The following is a 17,667-nucleotide window of genomic DNA, read 5'->3' as shown; positions in this document are numbered from 1 at the left end:
CACAAACGTTAACCCTGATTTTTAGACCTTTTTTTCACTTTCTCCTTTACTCTGAACCCATCTATTAATTTACTATTCCCTAATCTGGTGCTGGCCATCTCTCCCAGTACTCTGCGCGCCTGGTAGTTTCTGATTTAACCTCCTGGTTTCCACACGCCTGCTCCAAATAATAAAAACAAAACTCAGTCAAAGCACTATTTAGTCGCAATCTGTCAGCATGAGAGATCCCATCTCACCCGAGCACATTAATGATTTAGAAAAGTGTCCTTACCTTATCTTTAACATTCTCTCCAATTTTATTCTCACTTCTATTTTCTTTTTCTAATTTTTGTTGCCGTCTTCTCTCTTTCTGCCTCTGAAGAAAATTAAGTCCAGTCAACATTGATCACCTCAGATTAATCATTGCATGTGCAGTGAGACGAATACTCAGTAAGGTCCATCACTGAACTTTAGTGTTACAGTGCACAAGAATATACTGTAACAGTGCACATGACATCAAGAGTAATGTCCTGTTGGTGTGCCAATAATGAGGTGGAAATCACCGACAAACACTTGCAACACTTGTCAGAGGCAGGGACCCTGCGTAAACACAGGTAGCTGGGTCAGAGGCAGGGACCCTGCGTAAACACAGGTAGCTGGGTCAGAGGCAGGGACCCTGCGTAAACACAGGTAGCTGGGTCAGAGGCAGGGACCCCGCGTAAACACAGGTAGCTGGGTCACAGGCAGGGACCCCGCGTAAACACAGGTAGCTGGGTCACAGGCAGGGACCCTGCGTAAACACAGGTAGCTGGGTCACAGGCAGGGACCCTGCGTAAACACAGGTAGCTGGGTCAGAGGCAGGGACCCTGCGTAAACACAGGTAGCTGGGTCACAGGCAGGGACCCTGCGTAAACACAGGTAGCTGGGTCACAGGCAGGGACCCTGCGTAAACACTTCACTCAGACTCTTACTTTTTTCTTAAGTCTTCGTTTCTCAGCCTTCTTTTTAGCCTGTTCTTCTTCATTAACCAATTCCTGACCAATTCTCTCTGCCTCCTGCAAAACACATCAGAATGGAGAGGATATTGCACCATCAGCACCACACAACAGCATCCAAACTTTCACCCAGAAGGACGGGAATCTCATGTCAACAAAGATTCCAGCCCAACCAAGGACAGGACGGGATCGCGCGGAGACCACGAGAGGCCCAGGACAGGACGGGATCGCGCCGAGACCAAGACAATCCCAGGACAGGACGGGATCGCGCCGAGACTACGACAATCCCAGGACAGGACGGGATCGCGCCGAGACCAAGACAATCCCAGGACAGGACGGGATCGCGCCGAGACTACGACAATCCCAGGACAGGACGGGATCGCGCCGAGACCAAGACAATCCCAGGACAGGACGGGATCGCGCCGAGACCAAGACAATCCCAGGACAGGACGGGATCGCGCCGAGACCAAGACAATCCCAGGACAGGACGGGATCGCACCGAGACCACGAGAGGCCCAGGACAGGACAGGATCGCACCGAGACTACGACAATCCCAGGACAGGACGGGATCGCACCGAGACTACGACAATCCCAGGACAGGACGGGATCGCACCGAGACTACGACAATCCCAGGACAGGACGGGATCGCACCGAGACTACGACAATCCCAGGACAGGACGGGATCGCACCGAGACTACGACAATCCCAGGACAGGACGGGATCGCACCGAGACTACGACAATCCCAGGACAGGACGGGATCGCGCCGAGACCAAGACAATCCCAGGACAGGACGGGATCGCGCCGAGACCAAGACAATCCCAGGACAGGACGGGATCGCGCCGAGACCAAGACAATCCCAGGACAGGACGGGATCGCGCCGAGACTACGACAATCCCAGGGCAGGACGGGATCGCACCGAGACCAAGACAATCCCAGGACAGGACGGGATCGCACCGAGACCAAGACAATCCCAGGACAGGACGGGATCGCACCGAGACCAAGACAATCCCAGGACAGGACGGGATCGCACCGAGACTACGAGAGGCCCAGGACAGGACGGGATCGCACCGAGACCAAGACAAGCCCAGGACAGGACGGGAGCGCACCGAGACTACGACAATCCCAGGACAGGACGGGATCGCACCGAGACCAAGACAAGCCCAGGACAGGACGGGATCGCACCGAGACCAAGACAGGCCCAGGACAGGACGGGATCGCACCGAGACCAAGACAGGCCCAGGACAGGACGGGATCGCACCGAGACTACGAGAGGCCCAGGACAGGACGGGATCGCGCCGAGACTACGAGAGGCCCAGGGCAGGACGGGATCGCGCCGAGACTACGAGAGGCCCAGGACAGGACGGGATCGCGCCGAGACTACGAGAGGCCCAGGACAGGACGGGATCGCGCCGAGACTACGAGAGGCCCAGGACAGGACGGGATCGCGCCGAGACTACGAGAGGCCCAGGACAGGACGGGATCGCGCCGAGACTACGAGAGGCCCAGGACAGGACGGGATCGCACCGAGACTGACGCAGACTCTACGGGACTAAATTCTGCGGTTGAATTTCTCATGTTCACCCACCTCAGCAGAACCTCTATATGTATTGGAATCTTGTATACTGTATGGATCTGTAAAGTTTTTACACTTGGATGGCAACTCTGGAATATCATACAGGAAATTCTTCCGCAGTCCACAAAATGTGTTCACATTTTGGTCATCTTCATCATTAGAAAAGTCTTCATCTTCATAAGTGTAATCATCATCCTCCTCACTCGAATCTATAGGATCAACAGAATCATCTCTCACACCCCAACGAACAGAAAAGCTCCCCAACAGGATTCCCCAAATGAAGAATGGTTTATATCTGCATCTGAAGCTTGCACTATAAGTCTCTGAACTCCCTCCCATCTCCCCCCAGGCCAGTGAGCCTCCCTGGGGACTGAAGAATAATTACTTAGGAAACTAAACAAAGGAAGCAGGAACCTATAAAATTATACAACAGCACCAGAGGGGGGAGGGCAGAAACTGGGATGACGGGGGGGAATGGTAGGTGAAGCGGGTGTAGTTGGCAACAAAATAGAACACAAACAAACATCACTATGAACAGGAAGCAGGAATATCACTGTCAGAAATTACCAAAGATATGGTGCTCCATCCTGACTGTCCCCTCATTAAAGATGTACGGATTAATGCCCACTGGATTGTTCTCCACCAGATTTTTAAACAGATTTTCCACTCCCTGCAAAGAACATTGAAACAAATTACTGTTAGCAGCAACACCAGAATACCCATACAGAATGTGGGGGAAATCAATTATGCCAATTATGCCTCAGTTGCCTTATTGCCTTATTGAAACGCTGCAGTCCATGCGGTACAGATCAACCTGCAATGCTGTTAGGAAGGGAACTCAGCATCATGACCCAGTGAGGAACAGCGATATATTTCCAAGTCAAGATGGTATGCGGAGGACAGGGAACAGCAAGAATGGATGTTACTTTTAAAAATATTTTGGGAATAGTGTACTATTCTGTAAAGGCGGCACTGTGTGCGCGTGTGTAATTTTTAAAAATTTTTTGTGGGATGTCGCTGGCTGGCCAGCATTTATTGCCCATCCCTAGTTGCCTTTGTCCAAAGGCCAGCTGAGAGTCAATCACATTGCCATGGCTCGGGAGTCACACGTAGGCCAACAGATTTAACTTCCCTAAAGGACATGAGTGAACCAGATGGGTTTTTCCGACAATTGGCAATGTTTTCATGATCAAAGAACAAAAAAGTACATGACAGGAAGCCTGTACCATCATGATGCCCAAATTAAAAGAAAAATCTGCCCTTATTCAGACCATATCGCTCTATTCCCTCCCTATTCATCTACCCACCAAGACGCCTCTTCAATGTTGCTACTGTACCTGCTTCCACCACCTCCCCGGGCAGCACATTCCAGGCACCCACCACTCTCCACATGAAAAACCTCCCCCGCACATCTCCCTTAAACTTTCTCCTCTCACCTTAAACCTGTGTCCCCTTGTAATCAACACTTCCACCCTAGGAAAAAGCCTTTGACTATCCACCCTGTCTGTGCCTCTCAATTTTGTAGGCCTCTATCAAGCCTCCCTTCAGCTTCCAGTGAAAATAATCCTAGTTTCTTCAGCCCCTCCTCATAGTCAACACCCTCAAATCCAGGCAACATCCTAACAAACCTTCTTTGCACTCTCTCCAAAGCTTCCTTGTCCTTCTGGTCGTGTGGTGACCAGAACTACATGCAATACTCCAAATGCAGCCGAACCAAGGTTTTATAAAGCTGTCAACTCTTCCCAACTCTTGCAATCAATGCCCTGGCTGATGAAGGCAAGCATGCCACATGCCGCCTTAATCACCCTGTCTACCTACGTTGTCACTTCTAGAGAACTGTGGACCTGCACACCCAGATCTCTGTGTTAATGTTCCTAAGGGTTCTGCCATTTACAGTACAAGTCATACCTAAATTTGATCCTCTAACATGCATCATCTCGCATTTGTCCAGATTAAATCCATCTGCCATTTCTGTGCTCCAATCTATCTATATCCTGTTGTATTCTCTGACAATCCTCAGCACTATCAGCAACTCCAACAATCTTCATGTCATCCACAAGGTTACTAATCAGACCACCTACATTTTCCTCCACATCATTTATGTATGCTACAAACAGAGGTCCCAGCACTGCTCTCTGCAGAACACCACTAGCTACAGATCTCCACTCTGAAAAACACCCTTCCACCACTACTCTCTGTCTTCTATAACCAAGCCAGCTCTGTATCCATCTAGCCAGCCCACCCCAAATCCCATGTGATTTTAGTTTGTGTCCCAGCCTGCCATATGGGACCTTGTCAAACGCCTTACTAAAGTCCATATAAACTACATCCACAGCCCTTTCCTCATCAATTTTTTGTCACCTCTTCATAAACTAAATCAAGTTGATGGGACGTGAATTTCCTTCCCAGACAAAACCATGCTGCCCATCATTAACTAGTCTATTTTCTTCCAAATGTGCATCTATCAGTATCTACTCCAAAAACTTCTCCACCACTGATGTCAGGCTCACCAGCCTATAATTTCCTGGATTATCCCTGCTTCCTTTCTCAAACAAGGGAAGAATGTTGGCTATTCCCCAATCCTCTGGAACCTCACCTGTGATCAAACAGGATGTGAAGATATCTGTTAAGGGTCCAACTATTTCTCCCCTTGCCTTCTGCAGTAACCTGGTATAGATCCCATCTGGCCATGGGGACCTCTCTGTTTTAATCAACGAAGAACATAACAGCACAGTACAGGCCCTTTGGCCCTCGATATTGCGCCGACCTATGAAACTAATCTAAAGCCCATCTAACCTACTCTATTCCAATATCATCCACATGTTTATCCAACAACCATTTAAATGTCTTTAATGTTGGTGAGTCCACTACTGTTGTGGGCAAGGCATTCCACACCCTTACTACTCTCTGAATAAAGAACCTACCTCTGACATTTGTCCTATAGCTATCACCCCTCAATTTATAGCTATGTCCCCTCATGCTAGCCATCTCCATCTGAGGAAAAAGGCTCTCACTGTTCACCCCATCAAATCCAAATGCAATTTAGGATACTCAACACTTCCCTCTTCAATCTACTGACATTCTCAAGAGCACTCACACACCTATCCCTGACCATCATGTCCTTCTCCGTGGTGAATACCAATAATACTAATTAAGGATCTCATTCACTTCCTGTGTTTGCATGCATAACTTCCCTCCATTGTCCTTGAGTGGGCCTACTCTTTCTTGTGTTACCCTCTTGCTCCTAATATGTGCCTCAAGTGCCTTGGGATCCTCCTTGACCCTGTTTGCTAAGGACATTTAGTCCTCCTAAATCCATATTTAAGTTTCTTCCTACTTTCATTGTACTCCTCAAGGCTTTCTTTAGTTTTCAGATGCCTAGCCCTATCAGATGCAGCTCCAACAACACAAGATTGTTGGAGGGGATGCCAATCAAGTGAGGTTACTTTATCCTAGATGGTGTTGAGCTTCGAGTGTTGCTGGAGCCACATCCATCCAGGCAAGTGGGGAATATTCCATTACACTCCTGACTTGTGCCTTCTCGATGGTGGACAGGTTTTGGGGAGTCAGGTAGTAAATTACTAGCACCTCTGACCTGCTCTTGTAGCCACGGTATTTATAGTAATCCCAGAATATGGAAACCCCATGGGACAGTCTATCTACAGAATACCAAAAGCAGAAAAAAAATCAGTACCAACAAAATACCAAATCCTGGGATAATCAGCAAGTTTAGGATAACAAAATCCTGGGAATGACCAGCACTCAATACCAAACGCTGGAAATAATCCATACTATCAGAATACCAAAAGCCCACAATAATCAAGATCCAGCAATTCTGAAGTTGACATCCAGACATTTGTTAGCTTTAGACATGACTATTCTTGAGCTTAGCCAAAACTCAGGGTAAATTAGAAACTCTTCATTACATGCTTCAAGTATTTGAAGACAGTCATCTGGGTTTCTCCACAATATAATTTCAAATCAGTTTAACAAGAACAGATGGAATTAGATATCTTGAGGGTAGAGGACATATCTCAAAAACACAGCTCCAGGCCAGAACAAGTAGACAGCTGGAATCATCTCAGAACACAAAGGTACTGGGCGCACAAAAGAGAAGCTTGTGGCCTCGTGCCCATTGGTAGAGAGGAACCATTACCTGTAGGGAACAGACAACCCCAGTTCCAGTGAGCGAACCAGGAATGACTCCAGACTCCCAATTCTGACAGGAAGCTGGAACAGTGGTTTGCATCTGTGCACGAGGGTACACCGAGGAAGAATTTAGCATGGCCAATGCACCTAGCCAGTACATCTCTCGGACCGTGAGAGGAAACAGGAGCACCCTGAAAAACCTACGCAGACACAGGGAGAACATGCAGACTCCACACAGACAGTGACCCAAGCTGGGAATCAAATCTGGGTCCCTGGTGCTGTGAGGCAGCGGTGCTAACCCACTGTGCCACCAAGCCAACCATAACCAAAGATATAATTACTAGTGCAATGTATCACTCAATGAGTCTGAACGCTATACTGTGAATGCAGATTTGCCTGCTATAGGTTGAATAAAGGCAGATTTAAACTCCGAAAATTTTCATCTAGTCTCTCAAGAGGAGCGAAGTGACAGTAGCTACAATGAAGGTCCGTAACATCACCCCCCCGCCCCCCCATACAAATAAAAATGCTTAGCAACATTTTCCCTTTTGGTTAGCTGGCTGGCACTCCCTTTCCAAAGTTAGGAATGATGCCCAGGAGCAGTTTCTCTTCTCACTGGATCCATACACACAAGTTTGAGAACCATTCCCCTGACCACCCCACTGTATTGGGTAAACCACGTCAGGCATCATCACGAGCAATTAGGCAACACATTATCTGTCACTGCATCAAACAAGGTGGGTCAACCCACAGAACGTGGACTGCAGCGATTCAAGAAGGCAGCTCATCACCACCTTCTCAAGGGTAACTAGGGATGGACAATAAATGCTGGCCAGTGAGCGACACCCATCTCCCATAAATGAATGAAAAAAGGGCACCCCAACATGCTGCAACTATACCTGAGTGGTCACCTTTGGATTGTCCTGCAGGTTATGTTGGTAAACGTTGACTCTATGCTTCAATGTTGACAGGTAATGGTCTTCTGCAAAAAGAAAAAAGGCAAACTTTAGAGAAAAAAATCCCGTTCCTTTAAAATAAAATGCTCATCGTCAGCATCACAGTGGTATCAGCAGCTTAGAAAATCCTGTTGGGCTTCTCCACTGGTGAAGCCAGTGGTGTGCGTGGAATGACATAATTCACAAACTTGCATGTGTATATTCACTGGTAACACTAACTCTTCAGCACACTCAACCTAGCTGCCTACATGCCCTTTAGGGCAGGAACTCTGCCCTCCTTACCCAGTCTGGCCCAGGCTACATGTGACTCCAGAGCCACAACAATGTGGTTGCCTCTCAACTGCCCTCTGAAATAGCAGAGCCAGACACTCAACTCAAGGACAACTAGGGATGGGCAATAAATGCTGACCCAGCCAGCGACGCCCACGTCTCACAAATGAATTAAAAAAACACATGACGCATACTTTTCGTTACATCCCCCCTAAACCTCTTGCCCCTCACCTTAAACTCGCATCCCCCCATGACTAACCCTTCAACTAAGGGGAATAGCTGCTCCTTATCCACTCTGCCCATGTCCCTCATTCTTGTACACCTTGATCCATTTGTATTTTCTGCTGGGCAAACATCCCAAGCCTATCCAACTTCTCTTAAATTAAGTGCTCCAACCCAGGCAGCATCCTGGTGAATCTCTTCTGCACCTCCTCGATCACACCCTTCTGATAACGCGGCGCCCAGAAAACCACATTAACTACATCGACTGCACTGCCCTCAATTTGGGTCAAATCCCTGCAATCCCCTCCCTTGCATCCCACATGGATAAAAATCCATTTAGAAAAGTCATAGAAAGCTGCAGTACAGATCTAGAGGGGACACCTCCAGTCACATCCTCCCACATCGCTATGCCCCATCCAGTACTCTAGCTGTGGCCGCACCAAAACTCTGTACAACTCCAACATGACCTCCTGTTTTGTATTCTATGCCTTGATTGATAATGTTCCAATGCTTTTTTCACCATCCTACTAACATGCACCTAACCTGTGGACAAACACGCCAATGTTCCTTTGTTCCACAGCTTCTGTGTCATGCTGTGCATTGAATACTTTCACCCCGGGTGAAACTTGTCAAATTACTCCCATCAAAGAGTATTGCCTGACACTTTTCAGGGTTAAACTCCATCTGCCACCTGTCTGCACATTTGATGATCCCATCTATATCTCCCTGTAGCCCAAGGCACTCAACCTCATTGTTAACCACCCAGCCAATCTTTGCGTCATTTACAAACTGATAATCCTACCCCCCTCATACTCATCTACGTCATTCATATAAATTACAAATAATAGGAGCTCAGCACGGATCTCTGTGGTAAGCCACTGGCTTCCAGTCACTAATCTGTAAACTGTCTATGCTGTTATATGTATGCTCTGTCTGAAGCCAGAGCTCTCCATTCACCTGATGAAGGGGCAAACCCCGAAAGCTTGTGAGTTTACTATCAAATAAATCGGTTGGACTTAAACCTGGTGTTGTCAGACTTCTTAATCCATTCCAGTCACTAAAGCAGCCTTCTGTCATCACCCTCTGTCTCCTACATCTAAGCCAATTTTGAATCTCCCTTATCAAATTACCCAGTCTCCCATTTGCATTCTTTATAAGTCTCCCACTTGTCAAAGGCTTTGCTGAAATCCATAACAGCCACATCAACTGTATTACCCCCAATTTGGGTCAGAGCGCTGAAATCCCTCCCTTGCCTCCACATGGATAAAAATACATTTAGAATAATGTTGTACAGTTCTGGAGGGAACACCTCCAGTCACATCCTCCCACTTTGCTATGCCTCATAATTTGCCACCGTTAGCAAACCTCAAATAATTCCTCAGATTGATATTTATAGAATTGTACAAATGACAAGAGCACAGATTCCCTAGGGTACACCTATCAGTAACACTGTCTCTAGTATGGTCAAATAAGGCAGGACTGTTGTCAAACAGCAACGATTAAACTTTGTCAGATGTTTAGGACTTTACATGTAGAGAGTGGAAGGATTATAAAAGAAACCTCAAAGCTCAGGGTCTGGGCAGCTGAAGGCACCAACATCTACCCAATTTCCTGACTTTACAAACTCTGACTTTACCAAATAGCTAATTGAAGATAGCCCAGTAGCACTGTTACAAAACCCATGTTGAGTACCCTGGAATAGCCCCTAGCTCGCTAACTCTGGCAATGCTGCCCAATGTTTAGCATTAACCATCATCACAAAGATTAAACAGCATTCTTCACAGGGAAAGGGGGAAATCTTTAGCTCACTATACACATCAATTAGACATTCTAACAAGAGCAAGGCCAGAATTTTGGCTGGGAGCAGGGATACATCAGAATCCCTACAGTGCAGGAGTCCATTCAGCCCATTGAGCCTGCACCAACAACAATCCCACCCAGGCCCTATCCCTATAACCCCACACATTTAGCCTACAAATCTCGCTAACACTAAGGAGCAATTTAGCACAGCTAATCAACCTAACCCACATATTTTGACTGTGGGAGGAAACAGGGACACCTGGAGGAAACCCATGCAGGCACGGGGAGAATGCGCAAACTCCACACAGACAATAATCCAAGCCTGGAATTGAACCTGGGTCCCTGGTGCTGTGAGGCAGCAGTGCTAACCACTGTGCCACTCCAGCATTCTGAGACTGTTGGAACAAACAGAATTCCAGCTCATGAAGTGACAATAACGTCTTGTTAGAACTTAAAACAGACTGAACTCCAGGTGAAAACAAAGTATGTCTTTCTCATCTCCAATGCTTCATATCTTTCAAACATTCCAATACTGTCTGGGAGAAACTCCCACAGGCAGCACAAGGACAGTGGAGGCTGGCAGGTTTACCAGCAAGAGTCTTGGAATGCGAGCTGAGAGGGGGAGGAGGAAGCTTTGCTCGTGATCGAATTCTGAAGTGGGACCAAAGAACTGAAGAGATAGTAGACCGCACAGCCCATTGGGGCTTCTCCACTGTTCAGCACAAGCAGTTCAATGGTAACCCACAGAAACTTGATAGTGGGAGATTCAGTGATGGTATAACCATTGAATGTCATGGGGCAATGGTTAAATCCTCTTTTGTTGGGGATGGTTATATGCCTGGCACTCGTGTGGCATGAACGGTATTTGCCACTTGTCAGCCCAAGTCTGGATACTGTCCAGGTCTTATTGCATTTGGACATGACTCTTCAGAAACAGTCTTAGTGTATTCCGACACAGATTGCCAACTACAAAGGGGTCGGAATGTCTTTTGTACATCATTAAAAGTTAGCATTATTAGGAAGGTAAATGGAACCATAGAACATTACAGCACAGAAACAGGCCTTTTGGCCCTTCTTGGCTGTGCCGAACCATTTTTCTGCCCAGTCCCACTGACCTGCACCTGGACCATATCCTTCCACACCCCTCTCATTATGTACCTGTCCAAGTTTTAATTAAATGATACAAGTGAGCGCACATTTATCACCATCTGGCAGCTCATTCCACACTCCCACCACTCTGTGTGAAGAAGCTCCACCCCCCCCTCCCCCGGTAATATTCACTTTAAACTTTTCCCTCTTCGCCCTTAACCCATGGCCTCTAGTTTTTTTCTCCCCTAGCCTCAGTGGAAAAAGCCTGCTTGCATTCACTTTATCTATACCCACTATACCCATCATAATTTTATACACTTCTATCAAATCCCCCCTCATTCTTCTACGCTCCAGGGAATAAAGTCCTAACCTATTCAACCTCTCTCTGTTTCTCAAGTCCCGGCAACATCCTTGTAAACCTTCTCTGCACTCTTTCAACCTTACTAATATCCTTCCTGTAATTAGGTGACCAAAACTGCACACAATATTCTAAATTCAGCCTCACCAATGTCTTATACAACTTCACCATAACATTCCAACTCTTATACTCAGTACTTTGATTTATAAAGGCCAATGTAGCAAAAGCATTCTTTACGACCCTAACGTTGGCCTTTATTGCAGGGAAATAGAGTATGAAAACAGGGAGACTTGCTACATCTGTGTAAGTCACTGATAAGATCACCAAAAGTTTTGTACATTTTTCATCATTATCTAAAGAGATCTTTACCATGTGCCTCCAGCCTAAGATTGTCAGTGATGGAATGCTCACCTCTCTCAAACCCACAGAATTTCAGTAATGGGAATCTTAACCATCGCCGCCACTCAGGGGCAGGCTCGAAGGGCCAGATGGCCTACTCCTGCTCCTATTTCTTATGTTCTTATGTTCTTATGTTCTCATCCCTTGTGAGACTCTGTGACACGATCCTCTCGCACTTCCCGAGACTCTGACAGCAAATCTTCCCATATACCCCCACCCAAAAATCCCAGTAACATTGAACTCAGTGATGCCTGCCCTTGCAGTTGTACAGAGAAGAGCCAATGACTCTCAACTGCCCTCCAAGGGCAACTAGGGATGGGCAATAAATGCTGGCCAGCCAGCAACACCTTTGTCCCATGAATGAATTTTAAAAAACTATTAGGTAGAGCAGAAGGATAGTCCTTGTCCTGTCATTCCTCAATGTGAGACACACACACACACACACACACACATTCCCTGGTTATCACAATGTTGATTGTGGAACATTGCTATGTACAAATGAGCTGCCACATTCCTGACATTACAGCACTTAAGGAATACGTCACTGGTTATAAAGTGCTTGGGGAAGTCCTCAGGCGTTCTGGAAATTTGACACATCAGCTTTGACTACTACAGATGCACCATAGAAAGCATTCTTTCTGGTTGTACCACAGCTTGGTATGGCTCCTGCTCTATCCAAGGCACAAGGAACTACAAAGAGTCATGAATGAAGCCCAATCCATCATGCAAACCAGCCTCCCATCCATTGACTCTGTCTACACTTCCCACTGCCTCGGCATAGCAGCCAACATGATTACGGACCCCGGACATTCTCTCTTCCACCTTCTTCCATCACTAAAAAAAGATACAAAAGTCTGAGGTCACGTACCAACAGCTTCTTTCCCTGTGCTGTCAGACTTCTGAATGGACTTACCTTGCATTAGGTTGATCTTTCTCTAAACCCTGGCTATAATTGTAACACTACATGTTGCACTCTCTCCTTTCCTTCTCTATGAATGGTATGTTTTGCATAGCGCACAAGAAACAATACCTTTAACTCTATGTTAGTACATGTGACAATAAATCAAAATCAAAATGCAAGTCTGGCTTCCTCAAAGCCAGAGAGTTCTGTAGCTTTGATATCAGATGTGAATTCTATAATCTAAGGTCAGGTCTCCGAACTCAAGTGCTCAAGATGTGTTTTGAAACAGTACCCGTGAGAGGTAAACCTGAGGCAAGAGTAGACAACACAATTTCCATTTCAACATGTGGTTACTATCATTTTGTGATACCAATAAATAAACTTTAAAACCTTACTTTCCAAGAATTCAAATTTCTTTCAGACACTGAACTTTATTTCGCCATCATGGTTTGCAAGACACACCACCTCTCGGACTCCCCCGTATACATAGCATTGTATTCATTTCACACATGGCCCACTGCTCATCACTGAAGAATCAACAACCCAAAAACAGTTCCCGACTGCTCAGGCCCTCCATTATCACAGCATACAACACAAGGCAGGAAATAGCCGACAAAACACTCCCTTCATCTGCATCCACGATAACCTTCTTATTGTGTTTACACCAATCCAACACCAGCATCTCCACATCATCTCCTGATAACAAGCAACCTTGAAAAACTCTCATCAGCATGACAAATCTCTACATTCTTGTTGCCTCCTTATAAATTTAAGTATTTATCTACCAAATTAATTGAATGCTTATCCTCCAGGATCCACTTTTGGTCGACAGCGAGAAAGGACACAAACTAAACTCCAAATTAATGTAGATTCAACATAGTCTTTGAATTCTGACAAATAACAAAACAACAAAAGCAATTTTAAAAAAAGGCATCGCTCGATATTAAAAACCCTTCCACGATTCAGCAATTTGTCTGAGCACTGTGGTGAAGATGGAAACCAGTTCCTTTTGAGTCACTGATTAGAATGGGGAGGATAAAGCAGAAATGAAACTAAAACTGGAGCAACATTTGGCAATTGTACAATTCAAATGTAGCTCAGGAAACAGCAACTGGCAATGACGCTAATCCTCAGGAGCCCTGCAGTCGAAATCACTGTCAACTAATTACTGTTTCAGAATGTTACCTCCATTCCTGGGTGGTTAATTTTGCTAATAGTTCCTTCAGAAGAACCTTACAAATGCCTCCATTAAGTCCTCGTATCCTCCATTGCCACACCCTTGTTAATCATGATGGTGATTTGTCAAAAATACAAAATTGATTAGTCAGACATGATCTACCCTTTACAAATACATGCTGACTTTCTGATGAGCTCATACTCAGTCACTCTCTCTGGTAATGGATGATATGAAAAGAATACAGTGACATTTGAAATTTGCCAACCTGACAGGACAGTTTCTGAAACTTGACAGCTACCCCACCTACTACCAGCACATAAAACAACTTGTAAACTGCTCTCCGCTCCGGCGGAAGTAGTTCTGATATAATCTGTCTCACTTGATACTAAAATATTTTACTGGCCTTTTTCAAACTTCTTAGCTCCCTCCACTTGCACCGAGGGAATTCTGTATGTGGACCCCGAGGCTCCTCTACTTACCCACACTTTTCAGCGTCTACCCAATGAGTTCACCCTCTTATTCTCTGGTTCTTCTCTCAAGATGAATTGCCTCACATTTGTCCACATCAAGTTGTTCTGATTATGTCCATTCAGCTAACATAGGGGAGGTCCTATGAGGAGAGACTGAGGGATCTAGGGTTGTTTTCGTTGGAAAGAAGGCGGCTAAGAGGGGATCTTATTGAAACATATAAGATGATTAGAGGTTTAGATAGGGTGGATAGTGATAGCCTTTTTCCTCGGATGGAGAAAGCTAGCACGAGGGGGCATGGCTTTAAATTAAGGGGGGGTAGCTACAGGACGGATGTCAGGGGTAGGTTCTTTACCCAGCGGGTGGTGAGGGATTGGAATGCCCTGCCTGCTGCAGTTGTAAATGCGTCTAGTTTGGGGGCGTTTAAGAGATCTCTGGATAGGTTTATGGATGAAAAGGGATTGGTTTAGGTTAGTGGGTCATTGTTTTTGTAACTGGTCGGCGCAACATCGTGGGCCGAAGGGCCTGTTCTGCGCTGTAATGTTCTATGTTCTATGCCTACACCTTCCAGGAGATTTAGACAGTCCACATTAGAATTCTGTTTGTTCCAACCAAGTTTAATCATCCGGGCACTGCAAAGCAGATACAGCCACCACTTACTGACTGCATTGACCCGAACAGGGCTGGAGTGTGGCAATTTCACAGTAACTTCACTGCAGTGTTAATGTAAGCCTTACTTGTGACTAATAAATAAACTTTATTAGTACAACCAGCTCCAACCTTTTCCACATCGAACAACCACTTTGTCTTTAACTTAGAAATGTCTCAAACTGCTTGCTCGAGGTAGTCACAAAAAGGAGACCAAACTAAAGCAGACACCAGATGAGGTGAACAAAGGCTTAAAACGAATGATGGGTTTTGAGAAAAGTTTCAACTTACGTTTAGACAGAAATGAAGTTCACTGGTTTACTTTAACTTTTGTTTCCTGCGCTAACCTATTCTTTAAAACTGTCCCCTCCCCCTCCCGCCTAGTGTCATGGATTGCATTGTCACTTAAATCAGAAGACTGAAGACGCGAGACCCACTCCAGGGCTTCGGCACAAAGATTAAGGCTGACACTCCAGTGCAGTAGTGAAGGAATGTTAAACTATCAGGGTTCGTGAGTGAAATGTGAAAGCAAGTCCCCTTCTACCTTCAGATGGAAGAGGCCTGAGCACTTAGCCCTGATGTCTTGGTCAATATTTCTCAACCCACACCACAAAAGGGTTTACCCTAATCACCACTTTGCTGTTCTCCACACCACGAGTGATGACACTTCAAAAATACTTTATGGCTGTAAAGTGTAAATGGCTCAAAACAAACGTGCGGGTTAGGCTGATCGGCCATGTTAAATTGCCCCTTAGTGTCGGGGGGTAAGGTAAACAAATAGGGTTATGGGGATAGGGCCTGGGTGGGATCATGGTCACTGCAGACTCGATGGGCTGAATGGCCTCCTTCTACATTGTCAGGATTCTATAATTCTATTCTCTATGACGTGCTTTGAGATTTCCAATGGTTATAAACGGTGCCACATAAATGCAAACGTTTTTCTTTTAAACCGATATTGCAATATTTTTTACTGTAACATAAGCCTGAAATTTTCTAAGCTTCTTGGAAAACAGCTGTTCAATTGTGCCTTCAGATCCAAATCTGTTTCACCCACTGCATTCCTTTTGTCCATCCAACTTCAACATAACATCTGCTGAACTTGATTTGCCTTTAACAAGTCTGTGCCGGTCGTCCTTGGTTGATGCATGATTTCTAAAGGTCTATTCCATTTTTCTATACAGCTGACTTTAAAACTAACTGGTCTCCAGTTACCCGTAGATACTTACACACAAAAATGGGATCGCAACAGACACCTGCAAACACTGAAAGATGCCCTGGCGATCGACAGTTCCGATGTGCCACAGCAAAAAACCTCACCAACCTCCTCAGAAGACAAACACAGGATATGATGGATAGAGTACCCTTCGTCATCCAGTACTTCCTCAGAGCGGAGAACATCTTCTCCAGAGCCTTCAACATGTCATCGATGAGGTCAAACATCTTGACAAGGCCATCCTCATATCCCCACTACTTACCATCAAACAACTGCACAACCTCAAACAGACCATTGTCCACAGCAAACTATCCAGCTTTCAGGAGAACAGTGACCATGAGAAGAAGGTAGGTCTTATGAGGAAAGGTTGAGGAAGCTGGGGCTTTTCTCTTTGGAGCAGAGGAGGATGAGAGGCAACTTAATAGAGGTTTACAAGATGAGGGGGATAGATAGAGTGGACGTGCAGAGACTATTGCCTCGGGTGGATGCAGCTGTTACTGGGGCATAACTGTAAGGTTCATGGTGGGAGATATAGGAGGGATGTCCAAGGGAGATTCTTCACTCAGAGTGGTTGGGGTGTGGAATACACTGCCTGCTGTGATAGTGGAGTCAGACATTTTAGGAACTTTCAAGCAGTTATTGGATAGGCACATGGGGCCCACCAGAATGATAGGGAGTGGGATAGCTTGGTCTTGGGTTCGGATGTAGCTTGGCACAACAGCCTGTACTGTGCTATGTTGTACTGTTCTACGTTCTAACGCAACCATAAGAACATAAGAAATAGGAGCAGGAGTAGGCCATCTGGCCCTTCGAGCCTGCCCCGCCATTCAATAAGATCATGGCTGATCTGTCGTGGCTCAGTTCCACTTTCCCGCCCTCTCCCCATAACCCTTAATCCCCTCTCTTATCAAAAACCCATCAACCCGCTTCTTGAAAATATTTAGCGAGGCAGCCTCCACCACTTCAACGGGTAGAGAATTCCAGAGATTCACCACCCTTTGAGTGAAGAAGTTCCTCCTCAACTCCGTTCTAAAACGCCCCCCCTTTATCTTGAGGCTGTGCCCCCTAGTCCTACTGTCTTTTTTGAGCGGGAAGAGTCTCTCCACCTCTATCCTATCCATCCCATTCATCATCTTATACGTCTCAATGAGATCTCCCCTCATTCTTCTAAACTCCAACGAGTACAAGCCTAGTTTATTCAGCCTCTCCTCATAGCTCAACCCCCTCAACTCCGGTATCAGCGTTCTATGAGGATGTGTCTAGGGCTGTCGATAGAGGAGAGCCGGTGGATGTGGTCTTTCTGGATTTTCAGAAGGCGTTTGACAAAGTACCTCATAAGAGGTTACTGCAGAAGGTCAGGGGACTTGGAGTTGGGGGTAGGGTGTTAGCGTGGATAGAGGATTGGTTGTCAAATAGGAGGCAGAGAGTGGGGGTCAACGGGTGCTATTCGGATTGGCGGATGGTGACTA

General features: G+C 46.1%; 1 protein-coding gene across 3 annotated transcripts in view; it reads right to left on the bottom strand.

The window, feature by feature from the left end:
• LOC145343973 (uncharacterized) overlaps positions 1-17,667 on the bottom strand; it is a 58,376-nt gene that overhangs the window by 33,549 nt on the left and 7,160 nt on the right. For 2 of the 3 annotated variants that reach the window (XM_080190607.1, XM_080190800.1), the window contains exons 1-6: positions 8,689-8,752; positions 7,597-7,679; positions 3,116-3,218; positions 2,561-2,757; positions 951-1,034; positions 272-355 (exon numbers count right to left, since the gene is read on the bottom strand). In XM_080190607.1, the coding sequence (XP_080046733.1) occupies positions 272-355; positions 951-1,034; positions 2,561-2,757; positions 3,116-3,218; positions 7,597-7,679; positions 8,689-8,746 (609 nt within the window). In that variant the 5' untranslated portion in view covers positions 8,747-8,752. Of the gene's footprint in view, positions 1-271; positions 356-950; positions 1,035-2,560; positions 2,758-3,115; positions 3,219-7,596; positions 7,680-8,688; positions 8,753-17,667 lie in introns of those variants that run through there. The other variant, XM_080190706.1, reaches the window with a different exon arrangement.

This window comes from Carcharhinus amblyrhynchos, chromosome 1 (assembly GCF_965287045.1).
Source record: "Carcharhinus amblyrhynchos chromosome 1, sCarAmb.v2.hapA, whole genome shotgun sequence".
In the NCBI taxonomy this organism is placed as follows: domain Eukaryota; kingdom Metazoa; phylum Chordata; class Chondrichthyes; order Carcharhiniformes; family Carcharhinidae; genus Carcharhinus; species Carcharhinus amblyrhynchos.
Note: the sequence above shows the minus strand (reverse complement) of the source record. Positions and strands in the feature narration are given on the sequence as shown.